Source organism: Haliotis rubra, unplaced genomic scaffold (assembly GCF_003918875.1).
Source record: "Haliotis rubra isolate DU_JTF1 unplaced genomic scaffold, ASM391887v1 Scf126, whole genome shotgun sequence".
Classification (NCBI taxonomy): Eukaryota; Metazoa; Mollusca; class Gastropoda; order Lepetellida; family Haliotidae; genus Haliotis; species Haliotis rubra.
In genome coordinates this window covers 2,050,126-2,067,169 of record NW_025765181.1, presented here as the reverse complement: position 1 = coordinate 2,067,169, position 17,044 = coordinate 2,050,126, and the positions used below count along the sequence as shown (strand labels likewise).

The 17,044-nt window shown below is 39.8% G+C and overlaps 1 protein-coding gene across 1 annotated transcript; it reads right to left on the bottom strand.

The window, feature by feature from the left end:
* Positions 1–8,411: 8,411 nt before the first annotated feature.
* On the bottom strand, positions 8,412–16,791 carry LOC124266492 (inositol-pentakisphosphate 2-kinase-like). The gene is made up of 7 exons (XM_046701290.1): positions 16,717–16,791; positions 14,715–14,806; positions 13,722–13,867; positions 12,087–12,225; positions 11,222–11,327; positions 10,250–10,323; positions 8,412–9,258 (listed from the first exon to the last, which is right to left on the bottom strand). Exons 1-7 carry the CDS (start codon positions 16,774–16,776, stop codon positions 9,081–9,083), a joined length of 795 nt encoding a protein of 264 aa, XP_046557246.1. The 5' UTR covers positions 16,777–16,791; the 3' UTR covers positions 8,412–9,080.
* Between the last annotated feature and the right edge of the window lie 253 nt (positions 16,792–17,044).

The following is a 17,044-nucleotide window of genomic DNA, read 5'->3' as shown; positions in this document are numbered from 1 at the left end:
CTGGACACTGGTACAGTGTGATATACAAATTTGCTTGCCCGACAGAAAAAAACACTGAACTCGGACGTCGGGCAATGGGTTATTTCCACCCCTGTATACAGGTGCTGAGTGTTTCTGGGACTTGAGTCCTCCACCAGAACTAAGCACATGTGACAAATGTGATCTCACCTTAGGCGAGTGAGTTTGTTCATAAATTGCTTCTGTTCACCAAGCAGTGAATGGGTACCCGGTGGGACAACTCATATGACTGTTAGCAAGCAGCTTGGGTTATCCAAGGTAATGTGTTAGTGTGACTGAGCATGCAATGTGTTGGAAACAGTGCCTTTATAAACAGCCATTATTATACCGACACCATCAGTGTGGGGTACCCGGTGGGATTAGTCATATGACTGTTAGCAGCAGCTGCTAATCCAGGGTATGTGTTAGTGCACTGAGCATGCACAAGTGCATGGAAACAGGTGCTTTAGCCATCAGTGACTCCAGGGGTGCCGGTTTAGTTAATGTGTATGCACTGAGCATGCACAAGTGCATGGAAACAGGTGCTTTATAAACAGCCATTATTACACCGACACCATCAGTGACTCCAGGGGTACCCGGTGGGATTAGTCATATGACTGTTAGCAAGCAGCTTGGGTAATCCAGGGTAATGTGTTAGTGCACTGAGCATGCACAAGTGCATGGAAACAGGTGCTTTATTAACAGCCATTATTATACGGACACCATCTGTGTCTCCAGGGGTACCCGGTGGGATTAGTCATATGACTGTTAGCAAGCAGCTTGGGTAATCCAGGGTAATGTGTTAGTGCACTGAGCATGCACAAGTGCATGGAAACAAGTGCTTTATAAACAGCCATTATTATACCAACACCATCTGTGTCTCCAGGGGCTAAAGGCAGTGAAACAAGTCTTAGATTGTATTGTCACTGAACACATACAAAACCTGATTACCTGATCAATTTCTGTATGTTAATATTGGTAGGCACTTGGTAAACAAACATTGAATTTTGTCAGAGAACAAATCCAAGATACAGCTTAAAAATTCCATTTCAAATGAAATACATAGTAAGTGATACTTAATCATTTCCCACATGTACATTTTACACAACTGACATGAACTGTCAACAACTGTCTGAAAAAGGAATACATCTTCATATTTCTAGGCTCACTTGACATCCTTAATTTGATTATGTTAAATAAAACTGTTTCAGAGTTTCCACAGCCGCTTCAGTGAGAAAGGGACAAACAACTTGTATATCCATGTTTGTTGTACATTTCAAACCTGCAGCTCACATCATATGTATCACACTTTAAACCTACCACCTACCAAGACACTGAAGACAGCTGATACACTGAAGGGCAAAAGAAAGTATACGTCCATGTTGGATGATGACTACAGTAGACAAACAAGAAACAGTTATTCAATGGTTATGTAGTTGATATAGGTATAACAGCTGGGTTTTGATCCTTAAGTCACCAACTGTTTCAGCCTGGTTAAGTTTTCATAATGGCTGTAATTTATTTTTGTCAAGTCCAATTTTCCGACGTATATTTTCCCTTGCCAGGCAGTTTAGTTCATGCATGTCAAAATAAAACTGTAAATCTTATATTTTATTATGTGAGCATGAGAATTTGATTAATCATTAAATGCAAGAATTGTCTGTAAATATCAGCACAACACACTGAGGATATCACATGACACTGAAAAGTATTTTGATCACAAACAATTCTGTGTCAATTTCAAATTGAAATGTACACATCAACAAAAAATATTAAACTTTGTAACAAAACACAGATAGAACAATCACTAATCTAAGGTGTTGGGCACTGAACATCTATTTATCCTTTGCTCAAAACTGAAATTAAATTTAAACTGAACTGATTTGAGAGTCAACATTGTCTGACGTATTTTTTATAAATATTTATATTTTGCTTTTATCCAGTAATCTTACGTGATGTAAATCCTACTTCCTTCATAGCATATATTACTATTATTATTATCATTATTATGTTCTGTGAGCAATGTGACATGAAATAAACAAGTCAGAGCATCCTTCCCATAAATATTTGACAACCATGCACATGGAAATAAAACAACTAATACAAACATATCAATCATATAATAAAATATATATTGTGAGTATTACCATTATTGGAAACAAATGCCACATGTGTATTATGCCAATCAAACAACTTTTCACCCATACATTCTGCATGAAAATTATCTGTTGATGTAAATCATGTAATTAATGTTTCAATAACGAAATGCAACAGCGTGATGACAAATTCACAAAATTATTATTATTATTATTATTATTATTATAGGATATTTATATAGCGCACATATCCACACAACTAGTGCATGCTCAAGGCGCTGGTTGTTTTCCTCAATCATTGGATGTCAATTTCAACAGCACATCCAATTATCAATCTCAACTCCTTGGGGAGTATACAACTCTTGCAGCCACTAGGCACACCTCCAATCTGGTATTCATACATTGTGAAAGAGAGATTGTTGCTGGACACTGTCAGTAAGATTCTGGATATTTCACAGCACCATTTAAATAATCACGGGATAGTCGAACCACTGTCAAGGGGTGATGGGATATGATAATAGTGAGTGAGTGAGTGACTTTTGGTTTAACGCCGCTTTTAGCAATATTCCACCAATATCACGGCAGGTGGACACCAGAAATGGGCTTCACACATTGTACCCATGTGGGGAATCAAACCCGGGTCTTCGGTGTGACGAGCAAACACTTTAACAGCTAGGCTACCCCGTCGCCCCAGATATGATAATAATTTCTACATACAGACACAAGTATTACGCAGCTTCTAGTTAGTGAATTTGGTTTATTTCAGCTGCTTTTTGGTTCACTTATCATTGTTGGGATTTACACCTGTCTACTTAACGTCCATTGTGTTCTCACTGAAAAATATATCGACTAAGAATGAAGGTTATATTAATATTCTGTGAGGTTGTGTTTGTAATCTGCATTTAGAATAAACATGCAACAAGCCCAGTCACACTGCCTTACCACTCACTTCAACATCGTCCTTCCCTGCAAGTACTACATACTACATTCCTGACAACCTATTCTAACCCAGTCACACTGCCTCACTCACTCCAACATCATCCTTTCGTACAAGTGCTACACTTATACACTTAAAACTTATTTTAACCCAGATCTCCAGAGCATGTTTTGACTGAATGGAGATTTTACAAGTGCTTCAAGCTGATTCTGATTCTGAAAAAGAAGATCTTTTAACCCGGTCTTGATTTCAATCAAAGAAGTGAGCTATCAAGCCATTTTGGACGAGCAAAAATAGCAAAATCTTTACGGACACAACTTGTGACAACGTAAGCTAAAACATGATTTGATAAAGCATGTTAAACCTGAGATGATACTTTTGACAAACCTAGTTTACAGAGCCATAACATATAAACTATCTGTTAAGTGGGGAAATATAGTCGATGAAATTAAATCCGAAAATAAACAGAGCAAAACATGTTGGTTTTTTCATTTCATGTTTTTTCTATTCGTCCCAAAAGTTTGGTATCCTGCTATTATCATGACGCTTTTCATAAAAACTTAGAGATTCTAAGCTCCTCTTCATTCGATGTTATTAAGATACTAACTTACTGATCAGGATCCGTTGTATCATTGCTTCATTAACTAATGTCAACATTAAACCCTAATGGTACATTAAATCCTTAATGCATCATTAGTTAATGGCAATGTTAAAAACGGTTGTATCAATAACTTAATAGCGTATCATTATCTAATGACGTCCTAATGTAACTATTTTCATTAAATTCGGGGATTCCCCTAAATATTTCCCACAATCCGCGACGTTAACACGTAAGCGTTACTCTCGTTCGTCCGTCAAAATAGCATCTTTACGGCTAAACCTCGGAACAAAAACAAACATTTCGACTGCTGTGAAGAAACACATCTAAATAATTCTGAAACGTCGCCGATAAACCTAGAATCAGTTGGGATGTTTTGGAAAATACACGAACACGAACGCCGAAGTGAGTTTTCCGCCATATTGGATAGTGTTTACAAAATCAAGTTTCGCTAAGGCCGGTCATATGACGACTATTACATCACGTATATTTCATATTCAGTTGTGACAAATGCATCGCTGAATTCCTCATACATTTTAGAATCAACTTACAAATGGTCTTTGTCAGTAAAACCAAGTGTCTAGAAAAAAACGAAACATATTGGGTGTGAAAACGGAGCGTTGTGCTCATAACACAGCGCTTGCTAGAAAAGTAAACAAAGCGAAAATTAGATTTTATACTGGGCAGCATTTTCTCAAGTTTTAGGACATCAGTTTGTCTATTCGTAGCATGCATGAGCTCAATACTTTTAGAATATGCACGGAAAGAGTATCGTAGCAAGAACTAGAAAATTAAAAACAGATACAATACAGAATTTGATACACACCGTGACGCCATGCCAGACGCAAAATCATGGAGAACAACATAGGCAATTATCGGCATTTCTAACTTATTCAATGAAAACAATAAAAACAAATAACCATACGCAGATAGTCAGAATGTTTCCGATTACTTACATCATACATTTATGGACAAAGGTTCCCTCGCAAAATCGTGAGCACAGATATCCACAATGCCGCCAATTTCATGAGAAATCGGTCATCGGTAGTGATGTCATTACGTCAACATTGTTGGACATATGTGGCATATTTCTTTGAGGTGAAGGTCGGTTGAATAAGAATAAACACAATCACACTGTCCTGCGGATTACACTTTTATTATTAATGTACACTTAGCGTATCGTTTACATATGGTTTCATGAAACTAATTTCATTATCAACATTTAGTATTTAAACCTAAGTAAAACTGACATAATAAATAAAAATGATTTATTTATTTCATGAAATGTATATATGCACACGTTTTTAAAGGATATGTCTTGTTCATTGAATTTGTTTATGTTGTGCTATAGAGAAAACAATGGCGTATAATCATTGGCCAGGTGCACGTTTGTCACAAATGTTTCGAGTATCATTGTTTTCGATAATTCCGTGAACAAAACATCACGAAAACTATAGTGTCCTTATTCACAGCAAATTCTCTCCAAGTGATCTGAGTTACAATGACTTAGTATTAAGCATAGCGGAGCGATGCCCCCTTATCTTTATAAGCGTATGACCTTTTTGTAGCCATTTGACGTCATAGGGGAAATCCATTTTCAACACATATTGCGAGTCATTTTTAAGATTGAGTGTATAACGATATACATAGGCACACACACTAATTTAATACATACCTATGTCGTTCAGGTATCAGGCAGAATTTTGTTCACTCACACTTTCCATAAAGATGCCAAATTGAAAATATAGTACCACAGTACTTTTTATCAGTGCACGATAAAAAGCAGAGAAATTTACTGTTTTTAACGCATAAAAAAATTAGGGGTAACATTTGGCAGTGTCTACTTTGCAAACTGAGTTTATACCATGAGATAGGACATTTAATACTCTACATTTCTGTGTAATTTTATAGCTGTAGGTAGATCCAGTGCTGAGCAAACGAAATTCTGGCTCAACATTCACTTTTCCAGGAAGTTTAATAACGCTCTAATGATACCCCAGAACCTTCATTATAAGTGAATGATGTGCCAATGACAACACGACGTCATTAAAACGTTAGTACAACAGAATTTAACGATACATTAGTTAATGAACGTTTTATGTCACGTTATTGCTTCATTAAAGTTTGATACATCTGGGTCCAGGATAACAGCCTATCTTACACCATTTACACAACAAGTAACCAGTCTGTATCCATAGAGTATCCCTATGAAAGTTGAGCAGTATATTGACAAGCCACTATTTAAATTATTTTACAGGACTGACTGACTGACTGAGTTTGGTTTTACGCCGCTTTTAGCAATATTCCAGCAACATCACGGCGGGGGACACCAGAAATGGGCTTCACACATTGTACCCAAGTGTGGATTCGAACCCGGGTCTTCAGCGTGACGAGCCAACGCTTTAACCATTAGGGTACCCCACCGCCCCTATTTTACAGGAACTATTTAAATGACTTTACAGCATATATTCTCAAGCCAAGCTTCTCTCATCCTTCCAAAGTAAGGGAATTAACTGACTATAGAATAAGTTATCTCCCTTGCCCAGGGAGGAAGCGCTTCTCTTCACAAAACTTTAAATTACTTTGATTATTTAAATTGATTGGTGGGGATCACAAATAAGTGATGAACTCGATCACATTAAACAGTCAGTATCACAGATTTACATGATCAGGGTTCGAAATACCCCATATATTAGTGTGCCATGGCACGGTAAATATTGAAATGGCACGGCTAAAAAATGTTCACGGTGCCCTTTTGACACGCCTGATTTTTCAGAGACATAACTCACATTTAGTCATTTAATCCCCAAAACAATTATTTTTTTCCAAATTAAATAATACCATACATATTTGAATGCTCATAAACCCATTTCTTTATTTAACAATAAATTTCAAATGATCATCATCATTGTCATTTATTCTAAAAACATGTGGGCATACTTGATTTCTGAAAGGCACACCTAAAATATTTGTCTGGTGCCCTAAGGCACACTTAGAAAAAAAAGTATTTCTATTCCTGATGATGCTGTTAACGAGTTGTTCTAATGCCTATATTTCCACAGGATTATGTCAGCAATAATCCACATCCATTCATCCTTCCATACTGTCATGTGATTTGCAGTATTAGACTGCTCCTGTTGAAGAATAAATAAAATATTGTTGAAGTTTCAAATAAATATTTGTCATTATGTAGCCCGGAGCAGCACTACATTCGTTGTTTCCAAGTCTCAACATAAGTACACAGCCAGCCATTGTTGAGTATTCAGTTTCACCTATCCCTTAACCTGAGAAAGATTATATTCTTGAATTTTGATTAGTTTTATATAAATACATACCCCCTAACAAATCACACATAATTAAACAGGGGACATTTTCCATAACTTAAATTATCTCCCTTGTTCATCATACTGACTTCTGGATGCCATTTAAAGCAATCATTCACACAAAAAACTAAAAAGACATTTTCCTTTTTCACCAAGTACATAATTGATCACAAACTGAAAAAATGACCGTGACTATTGTGGTTGTGGAGAAATATGGCACACAGAAACACTACCTACTTACATATAAAGATAATAAAGCACATCGAAGGTCAAGGACAGTGACATGTTTACCAGTTATGGCACAAACAACAAATAACTACCAGAATCTCCACCAGAGACAGTTTGTACAGACTTTGTATTCAGTGGCACTGTGTTAATCTGGAGAATCTCGTCTCTGTGAACTGATCCAGATTAACAAATTTCAGGTATTTATTTATTTTTTAAACATTTTCTTCAGTTCAGAGGATCTACTAAGCATTGCAATAATATCAAAATAACCATTAAAGCTGCTTCCTGTGCATTTCTCTGCACTGGTCCTGTTTTCTGTCGCACACAATTTCCTCAACTGAGCCGTATCATTGGCCAGAATTTCATACGATATTTACATAAACTGAATTTTGGAATTTGAACTGACATTTGCTCTGGAGTTGAACCTCAGCTTCTGAGCAGGTCAACCTAAACCCTGTATTTCAGCATGACACAACTTTCCTGCAGTTTAATGTTGTCTGTCTGTTCAAGCGGGTTTCTGGATCAACCAGACAAGTGTGGACTGCTCTCACAGTCAGTTAACCTGAGGGTTCATTGTTTAAACACATGTAGCTGGAAGATTTGGTTTTGTATTGATACACAGAATCGTAACAGAAATACAATGATACAAATATGACACAGATTATTCAAGTCCACATTCAAAGTTCTTTCATTCTTCACATAACAAGATTATGACTTTCTACAACAAACATCAAGTTTGACACATTTTTGCATTGAAACTGTTTACATCTCACACCAGACTACATTTTCTCATCTCAGTATTCATTCATTAAGGTGTAGCGCTGACATTGTTGTCATGACAACTACAACTTGTATTCTCTATGACTGATCATAACCAGCCATGGTCTCAGAAAAATGCTATCATTTTAATGTATGTTCACAGTGTTGTAAACTCCCCAAAATTTCAGCCAGACAACAGGTCTGGTAACTCTCAAAAGTTACCAGACCGGCTGGAAAATTGCCAGTCCAGAATTTTCTGGATTAAGAAAAATATAAAGAAGGTTAATAAGAGGAGTTTAATGTCAGGTTATTGTCACAATAAAACACGTTTTCAAATGTTTTTCAGTCAAGGCTAGTTTATAACGATCTAACAGCCAGACCATCGGGCGTGCAATTTTTAAAACTGACCGTCCAGTCGCAAAACAGACCGTCCCAGACGGTTGGGCAGGCGGGAGTTTGCAACGCTGATGTTCATCATCAGTTACAATATGGCCAAAATAACTGCCAATGTGACATTAAATTTTAACTCACTACAACCATTTTAGTCCTAAGATCTACTCGTGCACAGTAAGATTATTATTACATACCAAAACCATCTCTAATGATCAGTGGTAATCGTGCACAGAGTGTAACTCACTGGAATCAGAACTTTGGTCTGGAATTCATAAACAGGAAACCAGTAAACATCTTTGCTTGATTAACTTTAAGATCAGATTTGCAAACATATTAAAAACAAATAATAAAATCATGTACCCATTGACTGTGTCAGTTGAAAAGACCCAAACAATTAATTCAAATTACGGAACTTGTAGGGGAAGAGCTTTAGAGTGATATTGTGTCCTTCACTGCGATTCTTCTCCTCCAACGAGAAGAAATGTTTAACATCACCCATCTGTTTGATGCCAGCATCTCCAATCTGGCATCTCCAATATGGCATCTCAACCCAACATTTGTTAGACGTTGGTGTTCACAACAGGAAGTACTGCCTTGAAGAGAAGTGTGAAGATAAAGTTACCCAAGTCAGTGAAGTGCTGTTGTTGACTTCAGTCCCCAACCAGGCCGTCGTCATTAGCAACCAATCCCAGGACAATCACAGAGGCTTTCAGATATGTAACATTGAGGAAGGCCTCCCAACGTCGGTGTCATACTGACTTGGTCCGCGACTTGCCGATGGTTTCCTGATATGCATGGACAATGTCCATATCCTGTCGGTAGTACTGCTCAATCTTGTCGAAGGGCTTGGGGTCAAGGTCGACCAGTTCGATGGAGTATTGGTAGTAAACGTCATTGAAATGTATGACGCTGTTTTCCTCAGACACCCTGGAAGTGGGGAGAATGGTTTGGTGAGAAGTGTGGTAAAAAGTCTGCTTTATATGAGACTATGAAAGTTTTGTCAAAAGATAATTCGAACGAGATGCGAATAGTATGTACAATTTCTTGGAGCAACCTTTCATCAGGTTTTGTCAGTTTCTTTGACACATAAATCAGAATCATGTCACATGTAAGCATCTGCCAAAGACACAAGTTGGGGAAACGTGAGCATCAAGAAAGGGTGATGCTTTACTTTTTTCCAAGTGTATAGTTGACTGCCTCAGACTCAACATACTTACCCTTGTTTGACAGGCTGCAGTGCCACACTGATCTCTGTATATAATCTATAATCAAGTCTGGACCTGACAATCCAGTGATTGACATCATGAGCACCTATCTACCACTCAACATACTAACCCTTGTTTGACAGGCTGCAGTGCCACACTGATCTCTGTATATAATTTATAATAAAGTCTGGACCTGACAATCCAGTGATTGACATCATGAGCATCTATCTACCACTCAACATACTTACCCTTGTTTGACAGGCTGCAGTGCTACAATGCACTCTGTAAATAATCAAGTCTGCACCTGACAATCCAGTGATTGACATCATGAGCATCTATCTACCACTCAACATACTTACCCTTGTTTGACAGGCTGCAGTGCCACACTGATCTCTGTATATAATCTATAATCAAGTCTGGACCTGACAATTCAGTGATTGACATCATGAGCACCTATCTACCACTCAACATACTTACCCTTGTTTGACAGGCTGCAGTGCCACACTGATCTCTGTATATAATCTATAATGAAGTCTGCACCTGACAATCCAGTGATTGACATCATGAGCACCTATCTACCACTCAACATACTTACCCTTGTTTGACAGGCTGCAGTGCCACACTGATCTCTGTATATAATCTATAATCAAGTCTGCACCTGACAATCCAGTGATTGACATCATGAGCACCTATCTACCACTCAACATACTTACCCTTGTTTGACAGGCTGCAGTGCCACAATGATGGAGCAATCCTGGACTGTCTTGGAAATCAGGAATCTCTTAACCTGAAAAGAAAATACATATGAAAAACAACTGTTCATAAAAAGTATACTACTTTCTTTCAAATACTGTATATGTTGGCAAAATCATAAAAAAACCTGAAAATTTTCAATGTCACAGTTTCACAAAATTATGGTACAAAAACCCACTTAACATGTTATTGATTGTATTCTTTCTTTTGAACACAGCATTATGATTTGGTTAGTTGGTTAGTTTGTTGTTTAACGCTGCACTCAGCAATGTTCCAGCTATCCCTGGGGCGGGGATTGGGTTTGGGTCAGGGTCAGGGTCTGGGTCTGGGTCTGGTCTGGGTCTGGGTCTGGGTCTGGGTCTGGGTCAGGGCTGGGCAGGGGCAGGGTGGGACTGGGTTTGGGACAGGGGCAGGGGGTCAGGGGCTGGGGGGTCTGGGGCAGGGGGCAGGGGCAGGGGGGGGCAGGGGCTGGGGGCAGGGTCTGGGTCTGGGTCTGGGTCTGGGTCTGGGTTTGGGTCTGGGGGTTTGGGACTGGGGCTGGGGCTGGGGCTGGGATTTGGATTTGGATTTGGATTTGGATTTGGGGCTGGGGTGGGGTTGGGTTTGGGGTTTGGGCTGGGGCTTTTGGCTGGGGGCTTTGGGGCAGGGTTTGGGGCTGGGGCTGGGGCGGGGCTGGGGCACTGGAGCTTGGGATTGGGCTGGGGTGGGGTGGGGCCTGGTCCCGGGCTGGGGATTGGAAGGATATGGGCACTAGGAGGGTGGTTAGAGGGGGTAGGGGGTGTCTGAGGACTAGGAAGTTTGCACTCAACACTAATCTCCTGTAGACCCTACCACCCTGACTTGGACTGAAACACCTGAGGAAATGATGAACAAGTGATGACGACAGAGGACAAAACTAAACACTGAACATGTTCATCTGTACATGTACTCACCTTATCTACAGCAAACTCCAGACTAGCTACAGCAACACTGGCCTTCACCTCTGAACCCATCATCCAGAGGTCACGAGTGTATGGACCATCTAGTCCCCAGTGATTTCTGAAACAGTCACAGATATTCTGGTCCCTAAAAAAACATACCAGACTGTTCAATATCTATCAGAATGACATTAATCTCGTGTTTTATGGTCCACATTGTAGTGACGGATCATTATCACAGGGTAGAAGGATGCAGATGAGATTAAGGAGTGGGGGGTGGGCTCTAGCTCGGTGGATAAAACCTAACACTGGACCCATAAAACCATGTATACCCCTCATCACAATGCTACAACTTATATTACATCAGGTGGCGATGAGTCTTATCTTACCCTTCTCCACTTTTGATTGGTCGAAAAATGTCACTGGGTATCAAGGTATGTAAATTGAGATCATGAGAGCCAGGTTGAGCTAAATACAAGCACTGGAGATACAGAGTATCAGCAGTTCTTGAGAAGGACCTTAACTGTCTGTGGGGTGGTCCTGGCACTGATTCACCTGTCTAAAGGTGGTCCTTGGGGTGGTTCTTGACATTGGCCTTATCTGTCTGTAACATGGCCTTGAGATTGGCCTTACCTGTCTGTGGGGTGGTCCTTCAAATGGGCCTTACCTGTCAGTAGGGCTGTCCTTACCTGTGTGTGGGGTGTCCTTCAGATGGGCCTTACCTGTCTGTGGGGTGGTCCTTCAGATGGGCCTTACCTGTCTGTGGGGTGGTCCTTCAGATGGGCCTTACCTGTCTGTAGGGCTGTTCTTACCTGTCTGTGGGGTGGTCCTTCAGATTGGCCTTACCTGTCAGTGGGGTGGTCCTTCAGATTGGCCTTACCTGTCAGTGGGGTGGTCCTTGAAGTGAGCCTGGAGTCTTTGATACAGGGGGTAGATGTTTTCTATGTCCAGGTCGTCCAGTTTCTGGATGGAACAGATCCGCTCCAGCACACAGCCATGAGGAAGATAACTGAGGGCCACTGTCAGACATAAGATGAACAACACTCAGACACATACAACAGTGTGGTTAAACATAACTGTAGAAGGTGTCCTGGTAAATTGTGCTTTAAAACTATTTAGTGGATCAGTAAATTTTAATGCCTTTAACAATATCACGCACCATGTGACAAAGAAGTGCTAGTTTGAGGTTTGATACAAGACTAAGTCAATACCATCTAGTTTGCATCTGAATACAGTAGGTCTTTTTTTGATAAGTCACAGAGCTCCAGATAAGATTTAGCTCATGTGGGTACTGTACCCACTGTATTTTTTTGGAGTGGGTATTATGAATGTTGAGTGGGTATTTCATTTTCCGTTACCCACTGCTTTCAAATATGTGCATATTTCAGTCATTTTACTAACCTAAGTATTATGTCATTGAGTAAGTTTACTAAGCAGGTATGTTCTGCCTTATGTCATACCTAATCAAAACCAACTTAAATATAAGGGAAATGATTTCATAGAAAATCACTCATCCTTTACTGACAGTACAACACTAGTCCTATACTAACAGTACAACTTGATAGCAATCGATGTCTTTTCAGTACACGAGCGATTTTTATAAATATATTCCGTACGCATTTGTTTTAAACTTTTTGCGATATCTAACATTTTAAATGCGTAATTGGTACGCAACAATTATTTTTCAATGCGTAATTGGAAATTTTCTATGCCTATTTTACCCGGATACGCAGCTTATCTAGGCCTCTGAGTCATTCATTTTAATTCACTAGCTCACACAATGTTATATTACCTTTCATAATAAAACAAGTGACAAACAAGCAAGTGCACTTAAAATATACACACTACACCATTTTACGACTGCTTCATCTAATACAGTTGAAAAACATGATTACTTCCCTTAGACCATGGTCATGCCCCTCGGAATAGTTGTTTTTACTTATTTCTATGAAAAACAGAGATGTTCACTGTGGATCAGATTAGCAGTGACACGTTTTTAAGACAAAGAGTTAATAAGGCATGAGATTTGACAAATAACACTGGTCAACTAGACTTCAATGTTTCATAACATAACATTTGTCATGATTTACTTCTTGGAATCAATGCATAATATTCTAACAGAAAAACAATAAATCCCAAACAGATATATAGTGACATTACCAAAACACAAGATACTACCCAGTTTTAACATGGACGCAATGAACTTGGCTGTCCATCATGTAGAGATGTTATTCAAGAAGTTTCTATAACTAATTCTTTAAACAGATTATCCCTCCATTTCAGTTACAACATTCCATGTCGCCATCTGACAACAGCTAATGCACTTCACACTGCTAATAAATCTGCTGACAAGGCACAAAAAGGAATTCCCTTAAAAACACAAGTAGCAACACAACACCTGTCATGTACACCTGATGCATAATTGTACTGGGACGAAAAAATAACTTATCAGTGACTCAAATCACAGATGGGAATAATGATCTTGAAAATGTTATGCATCAATAAACACACAAACCATCGCCATTGGTGTGTTCAAACTTGCTGTTCTGACATCGTTGTGGTTTAATGTGTCGAGGTGAGTTTGTGTGTGAGCAGTTACCTCCCCTTCCTCCAGGAGCAAGAAGGATTTTTATGACTAGATCTAATAACATATACTCAAATCTGAAATGGAAAAAAACAATTAATTAGCATACAAGAATTGGATTCATTAGGTACATATACCACATAAAAAAGTTCAGAACTGCACCAGAAGTTTTTCAAATATAGCCATACCACACATGGAGTGGTGTTAAGTTCCTTTGAGTAGCATATCTTCTATACTGTATGAATTCAAGTAAGGAGTCAATGTCTGCTGCCTGTATTCTTGCTAGTGAGTCTTTAATTATTAAAAAACATTGAGTACTTTGTATTCTGTATTGACAGTGTTTAGATAGTTATAAAAACACTGGAGTTTTACACAGGCTATAAATAAAGTTGGTCTGAGCCTGATTGTGACTGACTGACATGTAAATTGTTGTTGATACTCAAAAGTAGGGTGAGGTGATGAAAGGCTGTGGATCATAATCAGGTCGTACATGGGATTCAAACCCATGACCAGATCCTGGCATAGATAAGGGATCTAACTCTGCATGCATCATAATTGGAGTGAGTGAGTTCAGTTTTACGCCGCTTTTAACCCTATTCCAGCTATATCATGGCGGGGGACACCAGAAATGGGCTTCACACATTGTACCCAGGTGGGGAATCAAACCCGGGTTTTCGGCATGATGAGCGAACGCTTTAACCACTAGGCTACCCCACCGCCCCCATCATAATTGGGAGCATGACATACGAATACAGAGTCATGACTGCAGAGAAATAATACCACCATCTACCACCTTTGTAGGCCTTCCAGCCATACTGACATCAAAACGACATTTCTACACCCCATCAACATGTAATGGGGGAAACTACAACATCTACCCAGGTGAAAGACGAGGGTGAAGATGCACCTCTTCCATCCACCTACCTATGTTTCTTGTGTTGGCTTCCCTTGAAAAAGTCCTCTAGATCTTCACTGATGTCCTGCTTGACGCAGGCGCCATATATCTCTTGACCATTCTGGGACAGAACAAGTATAGAGTCAGTGACCTTGGGATAACTCTGGGTGTCTGGGAAACCTGGACTAGACAATCGACTGATTGGTGTGGGCATTGATCTACACAACTTGCAGACCATGTATCAAGCATTTCAGTGAGTCTTACCACCCCATCCTGTTAGTTGCCTCTCATGACAAACATAGTCCCCTGACACCATGGTTGTTGTAGGCCAGATATAACCCAGATTCTCCCAGATATTCAGTCACCCTCTGATGACAAACATAGTCCCCTGATACCATGGTTGTTGTAGGCCAGATATAACCCAGATTCTCCCAGATATTCAGTCACCCTCTGATGACAAACATAGTCCCCTGATACCATGTTGTTGTAGGCCAGATATAACCCAGATTCTCCCCTCTGAGATATTCAGTCACCCTCTCTGATGACAAACATAGTCCCTGACACCATATTCAGTTGTTGTAGGCCAGATATAACCCAGATTCTCCCAGATATTCAGTCACCCTCTGATGACAAACATAGTCTGATACCTGATACCAGTTGTTGTAGGCCAGATATAAGTTGTTGTAGAAGCCAGATTCTCCCAGATATTCAGTCACCCTCTGATGACAAACATAGTCCCCTGACACCATTGTTGTTGTAGGCCAGATATAACCCAGATTCTCCCAGATATTCAGTCACCCTCTGATGACAAACATAGTCCCCCATTGACACCATGACAAACATAGTTGTTGTAGGCCAGATATAACCCAGATTCTCCCAGATATTCAGTCACCCTCTGATGACAAACATAGTCCCCTGACACCAGATTCTTGTTTCAGTAGGCCAGATATAACCCAGATTCTCCCAGATATTCAGTCACCCTCTGATGACAAACATAGTCCCCTACCAGTTGATACCAGTTGTTGTAGGCCAGATATAACCCAGATTCTCCCAGATATTCAGTCACCCTCTGATGACAAACATAGTCCCCTGATACCAGTTGTTGTAGGCCAGATATAACCAGATTCTCCCAGATATTCAGTCACCCTCTGATGACAAACATAGTCCCCTGACACCATGGTTCTTGTAGGCCAGATATAACCCAGATATCCCAGATATTCAGTCACCCTCTGATGACAAACATAGTCCCCTGACACCATGGTTGTTGTAGGCCAGATATAACCTAGATTCTCCCAGATATTCAGTCACCCTTTGATGACAAACACAGTCACCTGATACCAGTTGTTGTAGGCCAGATATAAGCCAGATTCTCCCAGATATTCAGTCACCCTCTGATGACAGACATAGTCGCCTGATAACAGTTGTTGACAGCCAGTTCTAACCCAGATTCTCCCAGATATTCAGTCACCCTCTGATGACAAACACAGTCACCTGATACCAGTTGTTGGCGGCCAGTTCCAACCCAGATTCTCCCAGATATTCAGTCACCCTCTGATGACAAACACAGTCGCCTGATACCAGTTGTTGGCGGCCAGTTCCAACCCAGATTCTCCCAGATATGCAGTGAGCATGCAAGCCAAAGTGATTCAAACCAAGAACACAATCTGGATGAATCACGTGATACATACTGGTTTGTTGTTTTATTCGCCAATATTCCAACTATAATATCGCAGTAGTCTGCATATAATCAAGTCTGGATTAGACAATCCAGTGATTGACATCATGAGCACATCATGATGGATGTGATGACATAGGTCAGGTCCGTGAGTCACGACCTTGTTAGTCACATGTTACGACAAGCAATGTTTGCTGATTGTATACAGGGATGTGATGACATAGGTCAGGTCCGTAGTTTGTATACATGTTACGACAAGCAATGTTTGCTGATGACAGATCAATATTGCGTGAACAAATACAAAATAGACAACTACAAAATCGAATGTGAATCCAAGCATCCCAAGTAGTACTTACTTTGCATATCTTTAGATTATTCTGTGGAGTTTCCACTAAGGATAAGAGAGCATGTTTCATCTGATGGGGGTTTCTGGAAAATAAAAAAAGTGTGAGCTTAGATAGCAGTTCAAAATCCAACCTTGTGTTAACATCCTGATGTACATTATATAACTCTATACACTCTGTATTCTTGAAATACTTGACTTGACTTGAAATACCTCTGAAACTAGAGACATAATCCAACAAACAGGGATTTGAACCCAAAATGATCGGATCCTGTCCTGCCCAAGGGACATAACTCTGGAAAGCAAACTGTGTCAGATTAGACAACTGGGCCCCTTGTGTC